The sequence below is a fragment of the Mixophyes fleayi genome, chromosome 4, assembly GCF_038048845.1.
Source record: "Mixophyes fleayi isolate aMixFle1 chromosome 4, aMixFle1.hap1, whole genome shotgun sequence".
Lineage (NCBI taxonomy): Eukaryota > Metazoa > Chordata > Amphibia > Anura > Limnodynastidae > Mixophyes > Mixophyes fleayi.
The window spans coordinates 22245231-22265758 of NC_134405.1; the positions used below are offsets into that span (position 1 = coordinate 22245231).

General features: G+C 39.2%; 1 protein-coding gene across 1 annotated transcript in view; it reads right to left on the bottom strand.

Annotated features, from left to right (window-relative positions):
• Positions 1 to 3168: 3168 nt before the first annotated feature.
• The window catches only part of LOC142150546 (extracellular calcium-sensing receptor-like), a 65974-nt gene continuing 48614 nt past the window's right edge, over positions 3169 to 20528 (bottom strand). Inside the window, exons 4-6 of the mRNA XM_075205744.1 lie at positions 15482 to 15712; positions 10012 to 10135; positions 3169 to 4094 (exon numbers count right to left, since the gene is read on the bottom strand). Of these exons, the coding sequence (XP_075061845.1) occupies positions 3169 to 4094; positions 10012 to 10135; positions 15482 to 15712 (1281 nt within the window). The remainder of the gene's footprint in view (positions 4095 to 10011; positions 10136 to 15481; positions 15713 to 20528) is intronic.

The window sequence follows — 20528 nt, forward strand, 5'->3', positions numbered from 1 at the left end:
CAAGGGTAGCAGAGACACACTGGTGCCCATTCCACCCACTGCAGAGGGGCCAACACTCAGAGAAGGGTTAAAGGGCACTCATGAGTTTGTACTGGAAGGCCTCGAATGCAGTTAGTAGCACCTGAGCCAAAGGCTAAGACTGTTGTCCAGCATGAAGTTGTAGTTTTTCCTCTTTTCTGTTCTCTCATTTCATTCTCTTCTCAGGATGGTTAATTCTTTTGATTATTAGCTGGTGACAGAGACTGGTTCAGGTAATGATAAGGAGGTATTGGGGAGGAAGAAGTTAGTAGCATAATCAGTCCGGTCAATTACTCTATTCAATTCAGGGGTAAAGGAAAAATTTAGAAACCTTGGAGCTTGGAGAAAGTGCGAGGGGCTATTGTCTGAGTAGCATTACATCCGTAAGTACGGCTACCCCATGGTTAGAAAAGAGACACACCCAGCGATGCCAGTCCAGTAATATTCGGACTTGAGCAGGCATCCTTGAGAATGATTATCATTCTTGGGAGGGTAAGGTTTTAGACCAAACAAAGGGCTGGGCGTGCTCACACGTGCCTCAGTGATTATATCAAGTAGGATTAATTCTCTTTCCACTAAATATTCTTGAGGTACCCGAACTATGGGTGGGAGGTCACTAGGGGAAAAAGTAGGACACCTAGGTCCCTTAGTCTGAAGTCTCCCAATGCTTTGCAAGCCGATCACTGTTAAATCTGAGTATTGAGAGACTGGGAAGAACGAACAGACAATAGCCCGCCCACAAGTGTTGATGAAAAGAACTAGTGACATTATTAGATGTGTGTATATTAACGCAAGCTGAAGGAGATTGCATATGACATTATTGATAGACATAGGATGATGCTATTGATGAACATGAAATGTTTAAATGTATTCTGAGCTTAAAAACATGCGTTGGACAGAAGAACCTGTTAAACTTGAAGAACTGTAGTAGAGAATTCTGTATAGCTGATACACGTTCTACTGTACCATGTACCTTTCCAAATAATGTATTAAGTGTTTTATTGCACCCTTGAAGGGCATACAAAAGGTTATCTCCGAGCTCCAGAAGTGTACGGTTTATAGTAAAAGAAGAAGTCGTTTAGAAGATTAAGACTTTCTCTTATGATAACTTGTTTAGATCTATGAACAGCGTGGACATACACCAAGGGGGATTTGTATTACATAACAATGAAATGTGGTACTGAGATCCTGCTTATAACATCTTTAAGGTGAGGTTTATTGTACTATCAAAGGGTGGACTGTCAAAGTCGTATAATTGGATGAACAAAAGTATATTGGTTTAATATTGGTTTGCCGTGCGTATTGCGAAGCGTACGCCACGTGTTACGTGATGTGGTGCGTTCGCACGGTAAAATACGCACGCACACACTCGCATTACAACAGTTAGTTATTTATATCATTTCATATTGGTTCTGTTACACTGTAATTCAGGAGCAGATAGTATTCGGTTTATTATTAGTCTATATATATATATATATATATATATATATATATATATATATGTTGATTATATGTACATTGTAGTGTTATTAAAGGTTTAGGTAATAGGAAAGGTGTCATGCTTGATATCATATTGAAGCCCTAATCATCAGCAGCTGTCCGGTGCAGTCGGCGAAGAGATCGCACATTGCATACTTTAGTTATTGATATTAGAGAGTAAAACCTTTGTATGATACTGGCTATGAAAAGGAGCAGACCCCCTGGAGAGAAGACCCCCACCTTTGGATTCCTTAGATTGAATCAACCTATTACCTGGCTGGCCTGGACCCACCCAATGTCTTGACCTATATAAACAATCTACGTCATCTCTTTGTTCACAATGAAACACTGACTGTATATATATTAGCTGCATCTCACTGGGGCCTCAGTCAACTCTGACACAATATTCTATACAGAATATTGTCCATCGGGTCCCGTGGGTGCGCAAGCGAGCACAAGCGATTGCATTGGTATGTACTTATCTTTTGGTATTGGCTGTGCTGTACTGTACTTTATCATGATATAATAATGTATTGAATTGTTGACTATTTACATCTGTTAAAAATAAATCACTTTGTGCTTTGGACACACATTCAATTGATTGGGCAATGCTTATTTTTAAAACGATAGAATTACTTTAATAAAGTGTATTCATTTCTCAATTATATCAATTTGAGCTAGTGGTATATCTTATTATATGACTCTTATGTTGATGCATATGTGGTTATTAGTGAGTGTAAAAAGATAATTATATACTTGGAGAGGGTAGAAGTGAAGGAACTGATTTTCCTCCTAGGTGGTTTAGTCAAATTTTTGTGAACCTTTGGTAGGTAATAAAACAACAAGTAACCTCGGCTTTTGACTTTTTAAGTCTGTATTTTTTTTAATATTTAGAACTTCATTTATATTTTTTTGTTGGGTTTCTTAGAGATTCACGGATAGCCTTGGTTACAACTGTACCTGAGGCTAGATACACACTGGAGGTTTATCAGCCAACTATTGGGCCAATCACCCGATAAATGACCACTCGGCCACATATCGCATTAGTGTGTATACTTACATGATAAATGACAGTCGTTCCAAAGTGCCAATTGTCTTTTCATGTGGTTGGTCATACTGTTTAATAATCTCGTTCCAAGCACCTTCCGATCATGTAATGTGTATGCTGTCACGATCATGATCTCCATAGAGTTTACAGAGTCATGATCTTTTCAGCCAATGCTGGCAATGAACATGTCCTGGGGCCTGATTCATTAAGGATCTTAAATGAAGAAGTATTTAACTTATGTGCAAAACAGAAAACTCCTTTTCACCCCTTGCACTGTAACATGGTTTTGTCCAGGAGACTGAAATAAGAAACTTAATTTAAGATCCTTAATGAATCAGGCTCCTGGTGACTAAATGTATAGAGTACTGTAGATGGAATAATTTGTTCATGTGAGACTGAATTTTATTTTATTTTCAGAGTTACAGAAGCTAATGAGATTCGTTATGACATGTGGATAGCTATAACAAGGTGGTTAATCAGTGTGACAGGAATGAATGAATGCATATTGTCAGAAGTTTATGTATAGAGCTAGGGATAGTTTAGTTTTCTCACCATTTGCAGGAATCATTTATGTATGTATCAGTAGACTCAAGATTTATTATGATTCTTGCAGATGCTTTAATCTACACTTTCTTGCTCCCAGACTGATCTCTGTTTCTTCTCATAAGATATTCTCTTGAGTTCATGTCAGGTCTGAATACTATAATAAAACATTTAGGAAGAAACATACAGATCACCAGAGCCCAACTGGATGCCAAAATGGCAAATATTTCCATTGCTACAGTGTATTTGCCCTGAGCACTGAGGGAGGCTGGGATAAAAGACACCCAGACACTGAGGAAGGCCAACATGCTGAAAGTAATAAACTGAGCCTCATTGAAGCTGTCAGGAAGTCTACGAGCCAGGAAGGCAACAATGAAGCTAATGGTGGCTAGAAGAAAAAGATAACCTAGCATGGTCCAAAAGGCAATGGGGGATCCTTCATTGCACTCCACAATGATGAATCCAGGTTTGGTTTGAATGTTGAATTGTGGAAAAGGAGGGGTGAGTGACAGCCAAGTCAGGCACAAGAACAACTGTAAAATGAAACCAGTAAAAATGATCATATAGGACACTTGAGGTGTTGTCCATTTCCTTAAGCTGCTCCCCGGTCTAGTGGCCATAAAAGCAAACACCACCATGATAGTTTTAGCAAAAATGCAAGAAATACAAAGAGCAAAAACCAGTCCAAAAGCAGCTTGGCGCAGGAGACAATTTTCAGGTTGGGGATAACCAATGAAAACTAAAGAACAGAGGAAACACAAAGACAGGGACACCAACAGAAGGCAACTTAGAGAATAGTTATTAGCTTTCACTATAGGTGTTTCTTTACAGTTGATGAAAAGTCCTAAAATAAAAGCAGGAATGATGGAGGACAGTACGCTTAATGCTGCCAATGCAGCTCCTAATGGATCTTCATAGTAAAGGTACTCTGTCGTTTTCTGTAGGCATTTGGTTTTTTGGAGATTTGGCCACTGGTCCCATGGACACTTCAGACAATCAACAGAATCTGAGAGATAGAATATCTCAATTATTATATGCTATAGTTTATATTTTGTATGTGAAGAAAGGAAATAGTATTATTATAATAGCATACTTTGGACATGGAAACATCTGTAACCATCTATGTTGAATCTTTGCCTTGATCTCATCATATTTAACTTACTAAAATTTGATCAGAATGATGATCTACCACACGTTTCATAGTAATTTAAGTCCTGTATTAAAATATACCACACATGTTACATGAGGGAGACACATAAAGCACAAGTCACTCATAGAAAAGTATTATTAATAAAATACAAATAGAGCACTAATTATCCATAAAGAGTTCAGATGAACATTTTTAATCTAGCATTATAATCTATATAGGATAGTATTAGATCATTTTGCAATAAATCTGGCGCTATCTATTTTAAATCTGCACATGACTGTAAAAAAATAAAATAACAATTAATCCCACTCATTATGCCCATACAAATTTTCCTTTTTTAGAAAGTTATTGTTAGAGTACTATTTGGGAGAGTGTCATCATTAGATATTAGGGATGTTCACTAACCCCAGTGTTTTGGTTTTTTAGATCTGCATTAACTACGTGTTTTGGTTTGGACAAAACCGCACTCAAGTGTTTTTTTTTTTAGTTTTGGATCTGTTTATTTTTAAGAATTAAAAAATAAAAAATGCTAAAACATGCTAAATTACATAGTTTTTTGTTTTTTTTGTTCCTCCATTATTATTAACCTCAATAACACTTATTTCCAGTCATTTCTAGTCAATTTTGACCATCTCACAGGTCACAATATTATTTTCAACCAGTTTCGGTCTAATTCTGCGGCGAACTAGCTGCTTACTAATCGACAGAGCAACGGCACAAACACACGGCAGTTCATAGCACATCTAGGAAACATTGCCACACATCAGTGGCAGAAAAGAAAAGTGGTGCAATATGGAATTGTCCTTGGGTCTTCCCACCCACTTATATGTTGGATATTAAAAAAGACATGTAAACTTTAATAAACCAAGCACTTCAGCAACAAGGAGTGAAGTGCTTGGTTTGTTTGGGCCCCCACAAAGCAAGTTACATATAGCTTAGCTGCCTTGAGCCCAACAGTGCTGTCAATGAACTCTACAGTGGCAAGTTATGCACCAGTGGAAGCAGTTATTGCCAGTGATAAGAAGAAGGCCATTGTCATGCTTGAACATAAGACCAAAAAATCCACAACTTATGTTTGGAATTATGTTTACTAAAATCCTGACAACAGCTGTCTAGCCATCTGTAGCGTTTGTAAAGCCATAGTCACTACTGTAGAGGTACGGACCTTAATCAACTAGGAACCTCTTCCATCTTTCGACAATTAAAGCGAGTTCATGAAAAGCTTTTTGGAAAATCAGAAACTTGTGCTAAAAGATAAAACAACAAGCTGTCCAACATCAGCTAGCTCCCTTCTCTCAGCTAGATTCCAGCACCTGCAATTTACACCACCAACCCCTTCATCATCAATATCCTCACTAGTGTTTGGAGTTAGACCTGCATCCAAGTTGCTAAGGCTAGATGTCTCCTCTTCTATCCAGGATTCCTCAGAAGAATCCTTTAGTGTTAAGCCTGCTGCTGCTGCTCCTGCTGCTGGGGGTGGATCTTCAAACCAGAAGCAGACCAAGAAGAAGACTACTACAACAATTGCCTGTTAAACAATCCTTTGCAAGAGGAAGCAAGAATGACAGCTGTCACTCAGTCGCACAGCGGATTACAGGCGCCATGGGGACTATTAGATCTATTAGATCTGAGACCAATATCCACCATTAATGCTGCAGGTTTTAGACAGGTAATTGAGGTCCTGTGTCCACGTTACCAAATTCCATCTCAACACCATTTTACTAGACAATCAATTCCTCACCTGTACTCGGAGATTACAAAAAACTAAATTATTGGCCTACAAAATGCCATTCTACCCACTGTACACTTAACCACAGATATGTGAACAAGTGGAACTGGGAAAAGTAAAGATGATATGACTGTGACAGCCCACTCGGTTGGTGAATCACCTTCACCAGCTGGAACAGCAGCAGCATCTAACAAACAACGCCAGATCTTTCAGAGGCAGGCTACTCTGTGTATCACCAGCTTCTCTAAGAGGCATACTGCTGACAACCTGTTCGAAAAACTAAGTGATGCCATTGCAACATGGCTTATCCGAATTGGACTCTCCTCAGGATATGTGATTTCTGATAATGGCATCAACATTGTGAGAGCATTGCAGCTGGGTGAATTCCATCACATTCCCTGTTTTGCTCACTCCATCAACTTGATGTTGCAGAGCTTTTTAAAAAATTACAGTGACATGCAGGAGATGCTGTCTGCGTCTCCAAATATTTTTGGGACATTTTCGGCATTCTGCACCAGCATGTTGCAGTTTGCAGCAGCTGCAAGAAGAATAAAATTTGCCCTGCCACCAACTGAATCTTGAGGTGGTAACAATGTGAAATTCAACTCTTTATATGTTTCCGAGGATGGAGGAACAGTGAATTGCCTTGTAGCTTACTCAACAAGCCATGACATTGGGAAAGGAGGGGGAATGTACTTTGGTCCAGTACAGTGGAGAATACTCTCCGTGTTGTGCATGGTGCTGAAACCAATCAAAGTAGTCATCTGTGAAGTGAGTTCAGACACTACTAGCTTGAGTCAAGTGATTCCCCTAATTAGACTTTTTGAAAAGCAGCTTGATAAATTGAAGGAGAAGATGAAACAAAGCAATTTTGCTAAGTATGTCGGACTTGTAGATCAAGTACTTTATTCGCTTCATCAGGATCCAAGAGTTATCAACATCTTGAATTTGGATCAGTACATTTTAGCGACTGTGCTTAATCCTAGGTTTAGGAGCTATGTCTTCTCTTTCTTTTTAACTGACACAGATCTCAAGAGATGCAATGAGCTCCTGGTGAGCTAGTTGACAGCTCAAGTGGTACATGACACAACAACATCTCCTTTTTAAGTTTCTTAGGCAACTGGTAGGGAAAAACTTCCCAAGAGACCCAGTGGTGATGCAGATGAGTCAGCACAACATTTTGACATCTGGTCTGGTATAAAAGAATTGCCCAAAAATCGTGACAGCTCTGCTGTAAAAAGAACTACAAATTCCACTAGGAAGACATTTACCGGCAATTGCATCAAAGTACAGAGACTTCTGTAATGGTGGATTCCAGCGGGGATGAAATAATATTGTGTGAGGATGCTGTACACACTGATGTGGGTGAGGATGGTGACAGTGTAGATTGCAGGTGCTGGGATCTAGCTGAGAGAAGGGAGGTAGCTGATGCTGGACTACTTGTTATTTTGGGTAGAATCGCATGTTGGCAATTTTATGTTTTTCTACGGTATGAGCAATGGAACAGAGCAATAGCACTGGAGAGTGACAAGAACACTGCTTCCCCTGTTTTGTGTGTGGACTGGCACAGAGCAATGGCATTGGAGGCTGGAGAGTGCAAGAACACTGCCCCCCCTCCTGTTTCTGTATGAGCAATGACACAGAGCAATGGCACTGGAGTGTAGAGAGTGGCAAGAATGCTACTACCCCTCCTGTTTCTGTGTAAGCAATGGCACTGAGCAGTGAAACTGGAGAATGACAAGAACACTGCAATGGCGCTGGATTTCCGTTGGAGGGAGATACTTGTGGAATCCAAAACCCTCGAGATCTGACGATGCGATAATGACAACTTGCCTCTATTTCAATTCCGAGGAAGCGGGAAAGTACCAAGCTGGCTCGACTCGGTACTCGGATTTGAGATGTCCAGGGGAGCTCGGTTTTTGGAAAACCGAGCCTGAGCATTCCTACTAGATATGCAGCTCTGTATGATATTTAGAGCCCTCATATGACCAATTGTGTACCAATATATGTGGAAAAAAGTCTCCACGATGATAACGCAGTTTAAGGTTTTCTTCTAGTTTGAACAATTGCTTCCTGTCTGCTCTCTGTCAGGATCTAGCTCTCACCTGAGCCTGCATGACATGAGTGGGATAAAGGGTAGATCAAAAACAACTACCTGGTCTGTTTAAAAATTATTTAAATGCTCCCTGTCAGTCTTGCACACTACCTTTTTTTTTATTACTAATCATGTCACTACTAAGGTTTTTGTTCAAGAGCTGACACTCTCAAGAAGCCCTTGGTTCTCTGTACTTTATCTAAGCTAATCTCACAAAACTTACTTTAATCAGAGTTATCATAAACAGAATGATCTCCTATGTTTCAGCTATGTAGCATTCTATTACCAAAACAAGTCTGGCATGTGAATTCGTGACATTACAGAGACATTAAGGGCCTGATTCATTAAGGTACTTAAGTTAAGAAGTTTCTTAAACCAGTCTCCTGGACAAAACCATGTTACAATGCAAGGGGTGAAAATAAGTGTTCTGTTTTGCACATAAGTTAAATACTGACACACAAATACTTGATAGCTTATTTGTACACTGAAATTTAAAGTTGATATTTGTGTGCTATGAAAAAACAGTCTTTATTTAACTTATGTGCACAACAGAAAACTAATTTTCACCCCTTGCATTGTAACATGGTTTTGTCCAGGAGACTGAAAAAAGAAACTTCTTAATTTAAGCTCCTTAATAAATCAGGCCCTTAGTGTGGTTTGTTATGGAAATGGAATCCCCAATGCTTAAGATACAAAAATAACAAACAAAGATATTATGTGAAATAAAAAGGAATAAACAACAGAAAAGTGGTACACTCATGATAAGATTTCTGTGTACTAGAATATGAATTAGCTGGAACACTTCTCAAATAAAATTGACTCCAAAAAGAGAACACATCTTTAAGCGTTACATTGCATGCATGATTCAGGTGCCCACAGCCCCTCTTCCACATTAATGTCAGCACTAGAAATCCTGTATGAATCCAAGTTTTGAGAAGTGTTTTTCAAAACACATTTCTACTCAGGGAATCTTGATACTGGCCTATAAGGATAATATTACCCCCACACAACAAGTTATCCTTCATTTACTTATCAAACAGGACTCCTGTAAGTATGATAATTGTCAATGTAGGACATTTCCCTGTGTCCTTAATTCCCTTCATTCAAATTGTATCCAGCAGCTCAGCTTCCTGTATCCCAGATTTCCCAGATGTCCTGGGAAATCACAGAACCACAAATAATGTCAGGGGTCTGTTGATTTATATTATTGATGGCTACAGATATAACCTTTAAGAGGGATTCCCAAAAGATTTAGCTTTTATGACCTGGACTCTCTCACCTGCAGCTAAGAACACACAGTTTGATCGCTCTATAGATAAATGCATCATGGGTAGAACACAAGGTTTTAAAGACTCTCAAACTATAACAAAGAATTTTAGTCTCCACCTCTCAAGGTTTTAACCCATTGTTGGACACCGAGTTCCTGTGAACCACACCAAGGTACTACAATCTATTTATGGTTTTATGTGATTGTACACACTCCATTATCACTTTGGACAAATGATTTTGAATTAATACAATCATGTTCTGTTGTGATGGCTTTACCCTACAGTTTATAGGATATATGTTGCTGCATCTCACAGATCTTCTTTTAGGAAACTTTTTATTTGTGTCCATAAATTTTATTTATAGACCAAAATGTGCAGCAGCATTTAAACTATTTGTTTTTTCATTTGTTTTATTATTTCATAAAAGTAAAAAAAAAAACAGGAACATATTATCATCAAGTGGGAAATGTCATACTCTTAACTTTGGAAGAGAATACATTGGTTGGCTACTGGTTGGTCTAGCCATTTGAATGTTCTATTATACTAATTGGCTATACATTAATTTTAACCCATGTTCTAATGCTCCCAATGATCCCAGGTGATTCTAATGTAGATAATGCATTATGTATGGATGCCTCCCTGCCCTCCAGCCCAGCCAGCCAGCCTCTGTCCATTACTTACCTGTCTGGCTAGATATTTCTCCTTGTAGACAGCTGACACATTCAAAGCAACAAACAGGTTGTCCTCTTATAGCGGCTTTCCTGAAACCTGGGAGACAGCTCTCACTGCAGACTGAGCGAGGGATCTAGTGATTTAAGACAATGTTTAGATATTAGTCTTGAAAACAAGCATATTAGTCTATCTCTTAAGTATGCCATATTGCTTTTCAGACCTGTGAGGAACATTAACTTCATTAAAGCATATTGTAAAGAAATGGGCATCGTGAATGGAACCAGAGTTACAACTCTCTATTCTAATCCATACCCGGACTGCACTTTTTAGCCCTGTTGTTTTCAGGAAGTATCAGTGATGGAAATGTAACATCTCCGTTGAAAAACAGCATGATTGAACGTTCTTCAGTAGTCAATGTACAGTAAGGGCGTGCCAAAATCAAGCACATGCAGCCACAGCCACATCAAGCTTGGGCATCTCAAAGTTTCTTGTTTTTCTGCCGTATTACTTGCTCCTGCTACAGGGCTAGTATAAGTCCTGAGTACTAGTGATGACAGTCTTGTATGCATGCTATAACATGTGTTTGCAATCAGCAGCAACTGTAAAATTATACTTTATGTGCAGTAGATATTAGATCATCCTAATAAATGTATTTAATGGGGGGGATTAAAAAACAAATATATTAACAGGTAACATTAATCCAACAGTTTTTTTTCCTGTGTGTTCTTTTGCAAATGTGTATTCCACATAGGCATTGGATGGATCCTGCAATGTCTTGTTTAGTAGAGCAGAGCAGACCTACACCCGAATTAATCAGCACACATGCCTTTAGATCCATTCATTGTTGAATTTGGGAATACACAGAGCCAAATTATGTGCAGTTTTAAACAAATGCATGTTGCGCTCAGAATGCTTGCCTTTGTGGATAAAGCCCATGGACCACAATGAGACTTACTAGTGCGATCCACAGATAACTGCACTGGACTTTTTGACATTTTTATTTAATCATTGTTGGAAATGCTGATCATTTTTTTCCTGATACATCAAGGAATAAAAATGTGTGATATTTGTCCAATTAGCATCCAACCTTCATTGTGGATACTGCAACCTTGCCTGTTGGAGATGTCTGTTCTGGGTTTCTGTGAAGATACTTGGTTTTCAGGCCCAATTCTACCCACATCATGCTGGCTGGCAACCCAAGAGTGCCTTACTATGCCAGGGAAGTCTACCCCAGTACCTTCTAAGATTTGCATAGTCACTCAGGCAAATGCAGTTAGAATGTAAAACAATACATTTATTGTATTAAAAACAATCACTAGAATATTATATACACACAGTAAATAAATGCTAGATAGGTTCACCACATTATCAGTCCCTTACACCACTAGCTTAAGGAGTTACTTGGCTGTCCTGACTTGATGACCCATGGATCTGCTGATGTATTTCACTGGTAGAGAACTGCAACTCAACACTAGATCTTGCACCTTACAGGAATCAAATCACGGAATGAACATCATCTCCCCCCCCCTGGAGTGGCTCCTTATATCAAGGGTCAAACTTCCAAAGTGTTTTCCCCTCCATGGGCAAACCCCTAACTCTCTTACTCTTTAAACATTGGTTGGAGAGAGAGTGGAGATGAGCTGTTATTCCACAGTGTCTCTCCCTGCGGTTTCCCAGACAGAATGTCTAAGACAGTCCTGTGGTACTAATTGGCATTCCCCACCTCCAAATATCAGATAATAGCTAACCCCTCCTGAAATTAACCCCTTACACTACTTTGTGATGTCACAGGTTCCACAGCTGTTCCATGCTTCCTGTAGAGCAAGAAGGGGGGAGAACAAATGCAGCTCCAGCCCCATCACCTGTATCCTGGACACCACCTGATCCTTACCCATAACCCACCTGGCTTCAATTTGAGAACAATGCATAACAGCATCACTGAATTAACAACCAACATGTTTTTACAATGGGTAACATGGAATAAAGACGTCTCTTATCTAGGCATGGCTACAATGTCCACTTATCCACATCTAATTAGAACCTGCAGTTGTACTCAGTTGATCTTGGGATCAAAAGCAAGGGCTATAAAAAGTACATGCTATAATCCACATTTTGTGAGAAACGAGGGACAGGCTGATTAAGGTGTTATCAAACTTGTTTCGTCACAGTTTCCATGAAAGCAAACAGTGCACTGTGAAAATAAACTGATACCCTCACTTTCCATTTTAAATTATACCTAGAAATAAAGGCTAATTGCAGATTTTATTTCAAGGGTTTTTGTAAAGTAATTTTTAAGCAAATACTATATAAGATTTTTTTTGTGTGTGGTTCGATTAAACTTTAACAAAAACAATTCTGCCGACAAGTCATTACAACTGCAATTTACAGGTGAATTACGTTTCTCTGAGACATTTGGCATTACATGGCAGCCCATGAAGGAAGGAGAACTTGTTAGACTGTGCAATGTTAACCATGCTAATTTGTTATACTTTACTGGAAGTGTTGGCAAGTTACATATGATTGGTGAGATTGATGCATCATGTTGCAATCATCAACATGAGAGGTCTTATTTATAGTTTGGCATAAGTATATTTTTATTATGTAAATATATGCATATCAGTACTGAACATTCCATGAAAATGCAATTGCATTTAGTTTATATTATACCTGGAGGCCCTTATATCAGGAAAGGGGGATGGAAAGTGGGAAAACAAATGCAAGTTGTGTACAGTGAACAGGGCCTGGTCAATCAATAGGCTGATCAGGCTGCAGCCTAGGATGCTGGATCCTGGGGGTCGCAGTGCTAACAGAATTCATTTTTTTGTCTCCCCCAAATTTTCTTATTTTTTTTACATTTTGGTGGTTGGACTGGCATGCATCATTGGGGCCTTTGTTGGTCTTCAGTGGGCGGTCCTGACAATCACGATTGCAGAAAGGCAGCAAATCAGATTTCTCTTAGCTGCCTGTCAGTGCACCTGTGGTGTTTAGTCTGACCTCGCGAGATAAGCATAACATAATCTCACGTGGACCATCCACAGGCAGCTAGTAGCAATTGGATTTGCTACCAGGCTGCCTGTCCCCAATGAAGGTGCAGCGCTGGAGCCTGGAGAACAAGACAGCGGAGTTGGGCATGGTCAGCGAGATGAAGGTAAGTGACATGAATGGAGCTGATTAAGTGACACAAAGGGGGTGATTAAGGGGTGAATAATGACATGAAGGGGGTGATTAAGGGGCTTTTTAAGTGACATGAACGGGGGCTGATTAAGGGGCTGATTAAGTGACATGAAGGGGGCTGAATAAGGGGCTGATTAAGTGGCATGAAGAAGGTAATTAAGTGACATAAAGGTGGCTGATTGAGGGTCTTATTAAGTAACATGAAGGGGGGATGATTAAGTGGCTAAAGGGGACAGATGAAATGACTGAAAATGACAGATGAAATGGCTGAAGGGGAAAGATGAAATGGCTGAAGGGGACAGATGAAATGGCTGAAGGGGACAGATGAAATGGCTGAAGGGGACAGATGAAATGGCTGAAGGGGACAGATGAAATGGCTGAAGGGAGCTGATGAACTGGCTGAGGAAGTGATGAAATTGCTGAGGGGGTATTTAAAAAATATAACATCTTTGGGAGGCATGATCTCTGTATCATGTGGGGGTTATGAGGGTGCTCTCTGTGGGCTCTAGGGTCACTAGAATTCTAAATATTAGTCATGTGGGGCTGGTAGAGGTTTGTATTTAATTGTAGCTCTTTGACAACAATTTTCATATATTATATTGCCTACATATGCCTGCGCTATAGAGTATTTATATCTGGCCATAATGGACTGTTGTGTTTAGACTAAAGAGCCTAATCATTCAGGGTTTGTTAACATTTTGCATTATAATACAATTGCTGCATATTTTCAAAACATGTCCCCAACTTTTCAGAAGCCAGTTAGAAGACAACAAAGCTGCAAAAACGGGCAAGAGAGAAGAGCAAGAACTGTTAAGAGACAATGCACAATCTGTCTTAATTTGAATGCTGGAGAATACTCCTACATATAGCTGTGGGTGTGGGTGCCTCGGGTGTGTAGGTGCCATGATGGGGAGATTGGACACTTTTAGTATTTCTATATTGTAGGGTTTTATTGTCTGGTAATCACATGTGATCACCAAAACTTAACTGCTAAGAATTCATATAATTTGAAAGAAAGGATTTATCTTTCTTTGAAGGTGCTCTTGAGTTTACTGAAGCCATATTAGTGGAAACCTCCTCCATCCCTGGACTCTTAATATTTTCTGTAGTGTAGGAGGTTATTGTATTGTGATCACACAGATGATTAGACAATAACTACAAATGGGAATATATTTCTAAAGAAGGACTCCCCTGTGTTAAAATATGGTCCCATTTTCCAGGGTTGGGGAGACAGGGTAGTTTTAGTGCCCTCCCCCAATCCCTTGACTTTTCAGATTCTTCTATGTGTGCTGGCTGGGACCCCAATAACAGTAACTATAGGTGGGGGACAGGTAACAATGATTTTCCCCTTTTGAACTCCTTCAGTGCTAAAGACACTTTTGATGTATATGTTGAGGATGAGTCCCACTCGTCCTTAGAGCTGAAGGAGATAATAGAAAAAAAATTGGGAGTTGAATTATCAAGGGCGCTCTAACCCTGAAAGTGTGTTTATATAATTGTTCCGAATACGGGGGAGCATATAATAAATTCTAAATTTAGGTTTATGCTGTTTCTCCCTATAGTCAGCATGGTTGGCTAAGTGGTTAGCACTTCTGCCTCACAGCATTGGGGTCATGAGTTAAATTCCCGACCATGGCCTTATCTGTGTGGAGTTTGTATGTTCTCCCCGTGTTTGCGTGGGTTACCTCCGGGTGCTCCGGGTTTCCTCCCACACTCCAGTAGATTAACTGGCTGCTATCAAATTGACCTAGTCTCTCTGTCTCTATCTGTATGAGTGTGTATGTTAGGACATTTAGACTGTAAGCTCCAATGGGGCAGGAAATGATGTGAGTTAGATCTCTGTACAGTGCTGCAGAATTTGTGGCTCTATATAAATAAATGGTGATAATGATAGGTTTTGATTTTTTAACCCATTTGCATTGTCTTTGCAAACAGCCAAATAAATTGATATAAGGTTAATATACTCATCTTTCTTTATTACTTCAGATCATGTTATCTCAGTGTTTTATGTAGTATAGTGTGGGAGATGGTAGAGATAACTAGGATCCCAGGAATAACTAGGAAGTTGTATCTTTAAAAGCTCAGATGCCAGCATCATATTATGCATTCTTATATACAACTTGAGGTAAAGCTTAGTTTTAACTACTATACTGCAAGATAGCAACAATCTCTTTGCGCTACAAATTATTTTACCAAACCCTTGATATTAATGTATATAGCACAATAATTTATCTTAAAACTTCATGAATCTTCTCCTCAATATTACACCTTATAATGAATACTGACTATCTTTACAAGGTCCCACCTCTTTTTTGCCCATAGCCCACAACACCAGACTTGAATTGATGCTGAAGAATTGGCCAGAAGATGCTACGGTATCATAACTGCCGACCTTGACCTGTCCCATAGTCCCTTCTTGAGTCAGCTGCCAGTTCACAATATCAAATATCATTGCAGGGATGTCTCCATTTTCATCAAAATAAAGGTCACTTACACCACTGAGTGTGACTCTCACTTTCCTTATATAGTGCAGGAGCTGTAAGGTAGAAATTGAATTAGGTTTTGTAATTTGAAACCATAATTAACAAAAACTGTGTATCTCAATGTGTGTCTGTGTATGTGTGTGCCGGTGTGTTTGTGTTGTGTGTGTGTGTGTGTGTGTGTGTGTGTAATGCTAATTCATAAACATGTCAAAATTCCATTAGTTCTATTTCCATACGAGTTTAACGAATAATTTATTTTAAGTTTAGTGCTCAGGTATACAAGGAAGAAGCACACATTGCATAGATCTCTTATGATTATATTAATAGCAATAAATCAAATCCATTAATTCTAAGAGCATAGAAATTGGTCAATAGTACATATCTTAAAAGTATTATTTAAAAGTAATATTTATTAAATGTTATCCCGATGCTGTGTGATAAATTATATAACATACTTGCCTACTTTCAGCAAGTGTAGTCCGGGAGACGGGCGTGACTAGAGAGCGGGAGTTGGCTGGGTGCGGCCAAACGCGACGAAAATGCAGTTTTGTCGCGGGGGTGGGGCCAAAATGACGAGATTCACCGCAAATCGCGTCATTTAGGCTAGGCAGTTGCGGGATGCAGGAGACTTGCCTGCTCTCCCAGGAGTCCGTGAGACCGCCCTGAATTCCGGGAGTTTCCTGGACATTCCGGGAGAGTTGGCAAGTATGTTTTATAATAGAGGCTGATGTGCAACATCAGTTATCAGTAATGTAATAGATTTGTAGATGCAGCGGCTGCAGTCCCAGAGGTGAAAGTAGGCTCATAGCCACATCACACCCTGCAATTGGCCAAGTTCACTGCCTGCACCCAATATGGGCACAGTGAAGCCCAAACAAGACTTAACCAAACATTCACCTCCACTGTGCATGTATAGAAGAGCAGGGGCTGCAGGAGAATGGACCATATTGCCAGATCCCACCAAATTTATCAATGGGCCCTAGCAATGTAGTATTCCTCCCCTGGAACTGCAGCAGCTAAGATGAAGCCAGCAAAAGGAAGAGATTGTATGTTTAAAGCTGAAAAAAATAGGAAAGGGACAGAATAGGAAGACGATTAGACGGAAGGGGCTAAAAATATGCTTAGAGTATATCATACAAGCCAACTGTCCCGGAATGTCCAGGAGACTCCCGAAATTTGGGTAGGTCTCTCGGACTCCCGGGAGAACAGGCAAGTATCCCTCATAGGGCAACTTGCTTCTTAAAATGACGCGATTCGCTGAGAATCAGGGCCAAAATTACGCATTTTGCTGCACACCGCCCCGCCACTCATGCCCTCCAACTAAGCCCCCACCTGTCCGGGATCTCCTGGAATTAAGTTTCCAAAAGTTGGCAAGTATGGAGTTTGTGAGAGAATGAGAGGGGAGGAACAGAGAAAGTGAGTAGGAGGGAGTAAATAATAAAGAGTATTAAAAGATAAGTGGGAAACATTAGAGAGAGTATGTAAGAAGGGTATGAGATAAGAGAGAACTGTTCAGAGAAGGAAATAGTCATTAAAAAACAGTCACATATAGATAGAATAATAGAGAGAAAAGGATAAAAATCAGGAAGAGAGGCTTACATAAAAGAGAGGATGAGATAATTTTTAAAGGAAATAAAGACAGTAGCTGTACATTACTTCTGACAGCTAGTATGTTAATTATTAGTCTGTCAAAAAGTCTGTGAGTTGGTCAGGCTGATAAGCAATCAGTAAACCAGATAGTGTCAGTTGTCAGTCATTCAGACAGAGAAAACAAAGAGACAGGAAGTGCCTAAAATTAAATAGGGGATAAATAAAAAAAAAGGACATTGTTTTCCAATTTTCCATATATAATCCCCATAAAAACTCTTTATTCGACAATTCTACCAAAAGTAAACTCTAGTTTCATATCAATATCTATCTTTAGGTAAAGAATTGCACATGGCCAAGCGCATTAATATGACAACTGTGTGGTTGCAGAATTGAATCCTCTAATGGAAGAACTGGAGTAGATCAGAGAATTACTTTCTGAATTTAGGTTGGGTGCAGAGTATTTCCTATTGCACTCACACAGCAAAATGAGATTTTATGCTGCAAAACAATTTATTTAGCGCTTCAAGGGGTGGAGAATACAGAAGTAAGGGTTATTTACCAAATAACAGGAGGTCAAAGAGCCTTGTACCCTATGGGAAATTATTCTGATTGTTAAACCTATTCAGAGGTAATGTTAATTGCTGACATAAACATTAATTAATCACAATGCACATTACTCCCTTTCCTTTTTCAGATCTCCAAAAAAACTTTAATAAGCTTACCAGATACATTTTAATTGCAGCCACTTGCCTGATAGCCTGATAGCCAGCTCTTGGAAGATCGAAGATCCAGCCACCATGGTGGCCATTTGGAAAAGAATATGAATATGGAAATGAATCTGCTTCTTTCCTTAAAACCTGTTCTTCATAGACCCAACTTAATAATATTTTCTCTTTACCTCCACATGCATCTCCCTCCAACTCTTTCCCTTCTTTCTCCTTCCCTTCCCCTTAATCAAAATAAAGTCAACATTTTTCTTTTATTTTAACTGTGGTTAATGTGCACCTATAGTTATTTATTATTCTCAAATGTAATGCACTGCACTTTTGTTATTGACGTCTTCTACGAAGGACAATTTGTTGTTGTTTTTCTCTTTTCCCTATGTTCTGGCATAGTCATCTTGTCAAGGAAGTAATCTTGGCACCCTTCACAAAGGGGTTTTTGAACTTGGAATTTACACTGACTGGATAAATATGAATTATTTGCACATTCAGCAAAAGAATTAGCCTCTCTAACTCTCTGAAGTGGCCCTATCTCTGATGTATGGAGACATTCTGGGCCAGAATCATCTTTGAACGTAAATCCCTTTGCATGCCATATCTTGCATGAAATTGCTCCGTGCATGTGCCAGAACAGGTCATACACCAGTGAACACAATTGCATGCAAATCATGTCCAAATGCAACTGCCTTCAACTTGAAGCATTGAATAGGGGTGGGAAGGGGCAGGTGCACATAGGCAATGTACAATAAGGGCATGCTGAGGTCGAGTGCACATACATTTGGAGGATTCAAATTCAGGGCATCTTTTAGGTACGTGTATTATAGCCATATCACTTACACCAGCTATAGAGCAGGTGTTAGTGCTGATTGATAGTGTTGACTACACGTATGGATGCCAGAACATGTGCAAGTAAAAGAAACTATAAAAAAAATGATATACAGTACACATTAAGAACATGAAAAAAAATATACAAAAAATATTTTAATTTTAGTCATATATATTTATCAATGATTATAGTATTAAGAGTTGTTAAATAATTTAGCAATATATTGTTTTTTGCATGCGCTCTGATGGCTCTTTATTTTGCACATATGCATGTGCCTATCCTGAACTGTGTTCTGTCTGTCTGCGTACGGCAAGTTAAGAATAGCCAGAAAATACTGTGATCGCATGAGGAGAACAGGTGCCATCTCCTGGGGTAGATAGCAGTGAACAGCAGCAATGAAGTTACACAAGCCCAGGATTTTTTGGTACAACTGACCTCGGACAGTTTTATTAAGCATATTCATAATAAACAAAACAAAAATAAATGGCCTTGCCTGTCCGGCACTAACGAAACATTTCAGCAAAACTCTCTCTCAAGTGTGGGATCTTGTTTCCCAGACACATACCAAATTTATAGGGATAATTGCTCACCAGTTGCAGAGTTTTTTGAGGGGGCGTCTAGCCTCCTCCCCACATATGAGAGAGACTGAGCTCAGCAGCAGGTGCAACTCCTGATTAATCTGCTGTGACAATGGCAGACCAGAAGACCCGGACTAGGCCTTATGTTGGGATCTCACCATTCTCTCTCCATACATAACAGGGAACTTTACCAGCTTTTCCTGAAGCTAGATACACTCTTTTGGAAGCTCCATCCCATACAAAGCAATCTCCCTGGGTTTAAAAGCATATAAGACAGACAGCCTGGGACATGGATACCTGGCGTTCAGTATCAATCCAGTGACTCTGTCACAATACTTATGCCCAGATTCAAATGGAAACTTTTCTTGAGATCCACTTGTATTTGAATAAAGGGTTTTTTAAACGCAAGTTGCGTTCACATTGCGTATGAAGATGAATCAGACAATTATGTTTTTAGATACTTGCTGGTGCTAGTCATAACCATATTCCTAGAAGCAAGAAGAACATGTTGCATAAACATATTCATCTCTTACAAAACCAAGTTCATAAAAAAGACAGATCTATCATGGCTGCTAAACTTTATTTTGTATCCAGATTGTTATTCAGCTTCCACAGTTCTATTTGTTCATGTTTGATGTTGTTAATATGAGGAATTATAAACAAAAATGAATGGATAACCCCTACATGCAACTGCTCGATAATTAAGAAAACATTAAAGTCAATGGTGATGATGATAATGCCAATGCCAGTGATCTAGATGACGATTGTGAATAACTTAATCCTTGACCTTTTATTCAAGGATATTTGCTGTGAGGAAATGAGGGGTTCGTTTTTAAACTATCATTGCTGTACCTTGTTTCCCCCACATTAATATTGATTGTAAATACATAGACTTTTCAGCCTTTAATATCCCACTTTGTTTATAACTAGTAAAGTCATCTATTTTCTATATTTCTGTTTTCTGACAGACTGGTTGTATAGATAAGATCATTGTTCATACTAACCGTTAGCGCTCCTACAGAGTGAAGAATGCACTGTTATTTGATATAATTAGAAAGACAATGTTTTTTTGCATATACAAGTGTCTGTAGTAAACAAAATATATGATTTATGCATAGCCATGAATGAGGCTCAGACAAAGTAACCTGTCATG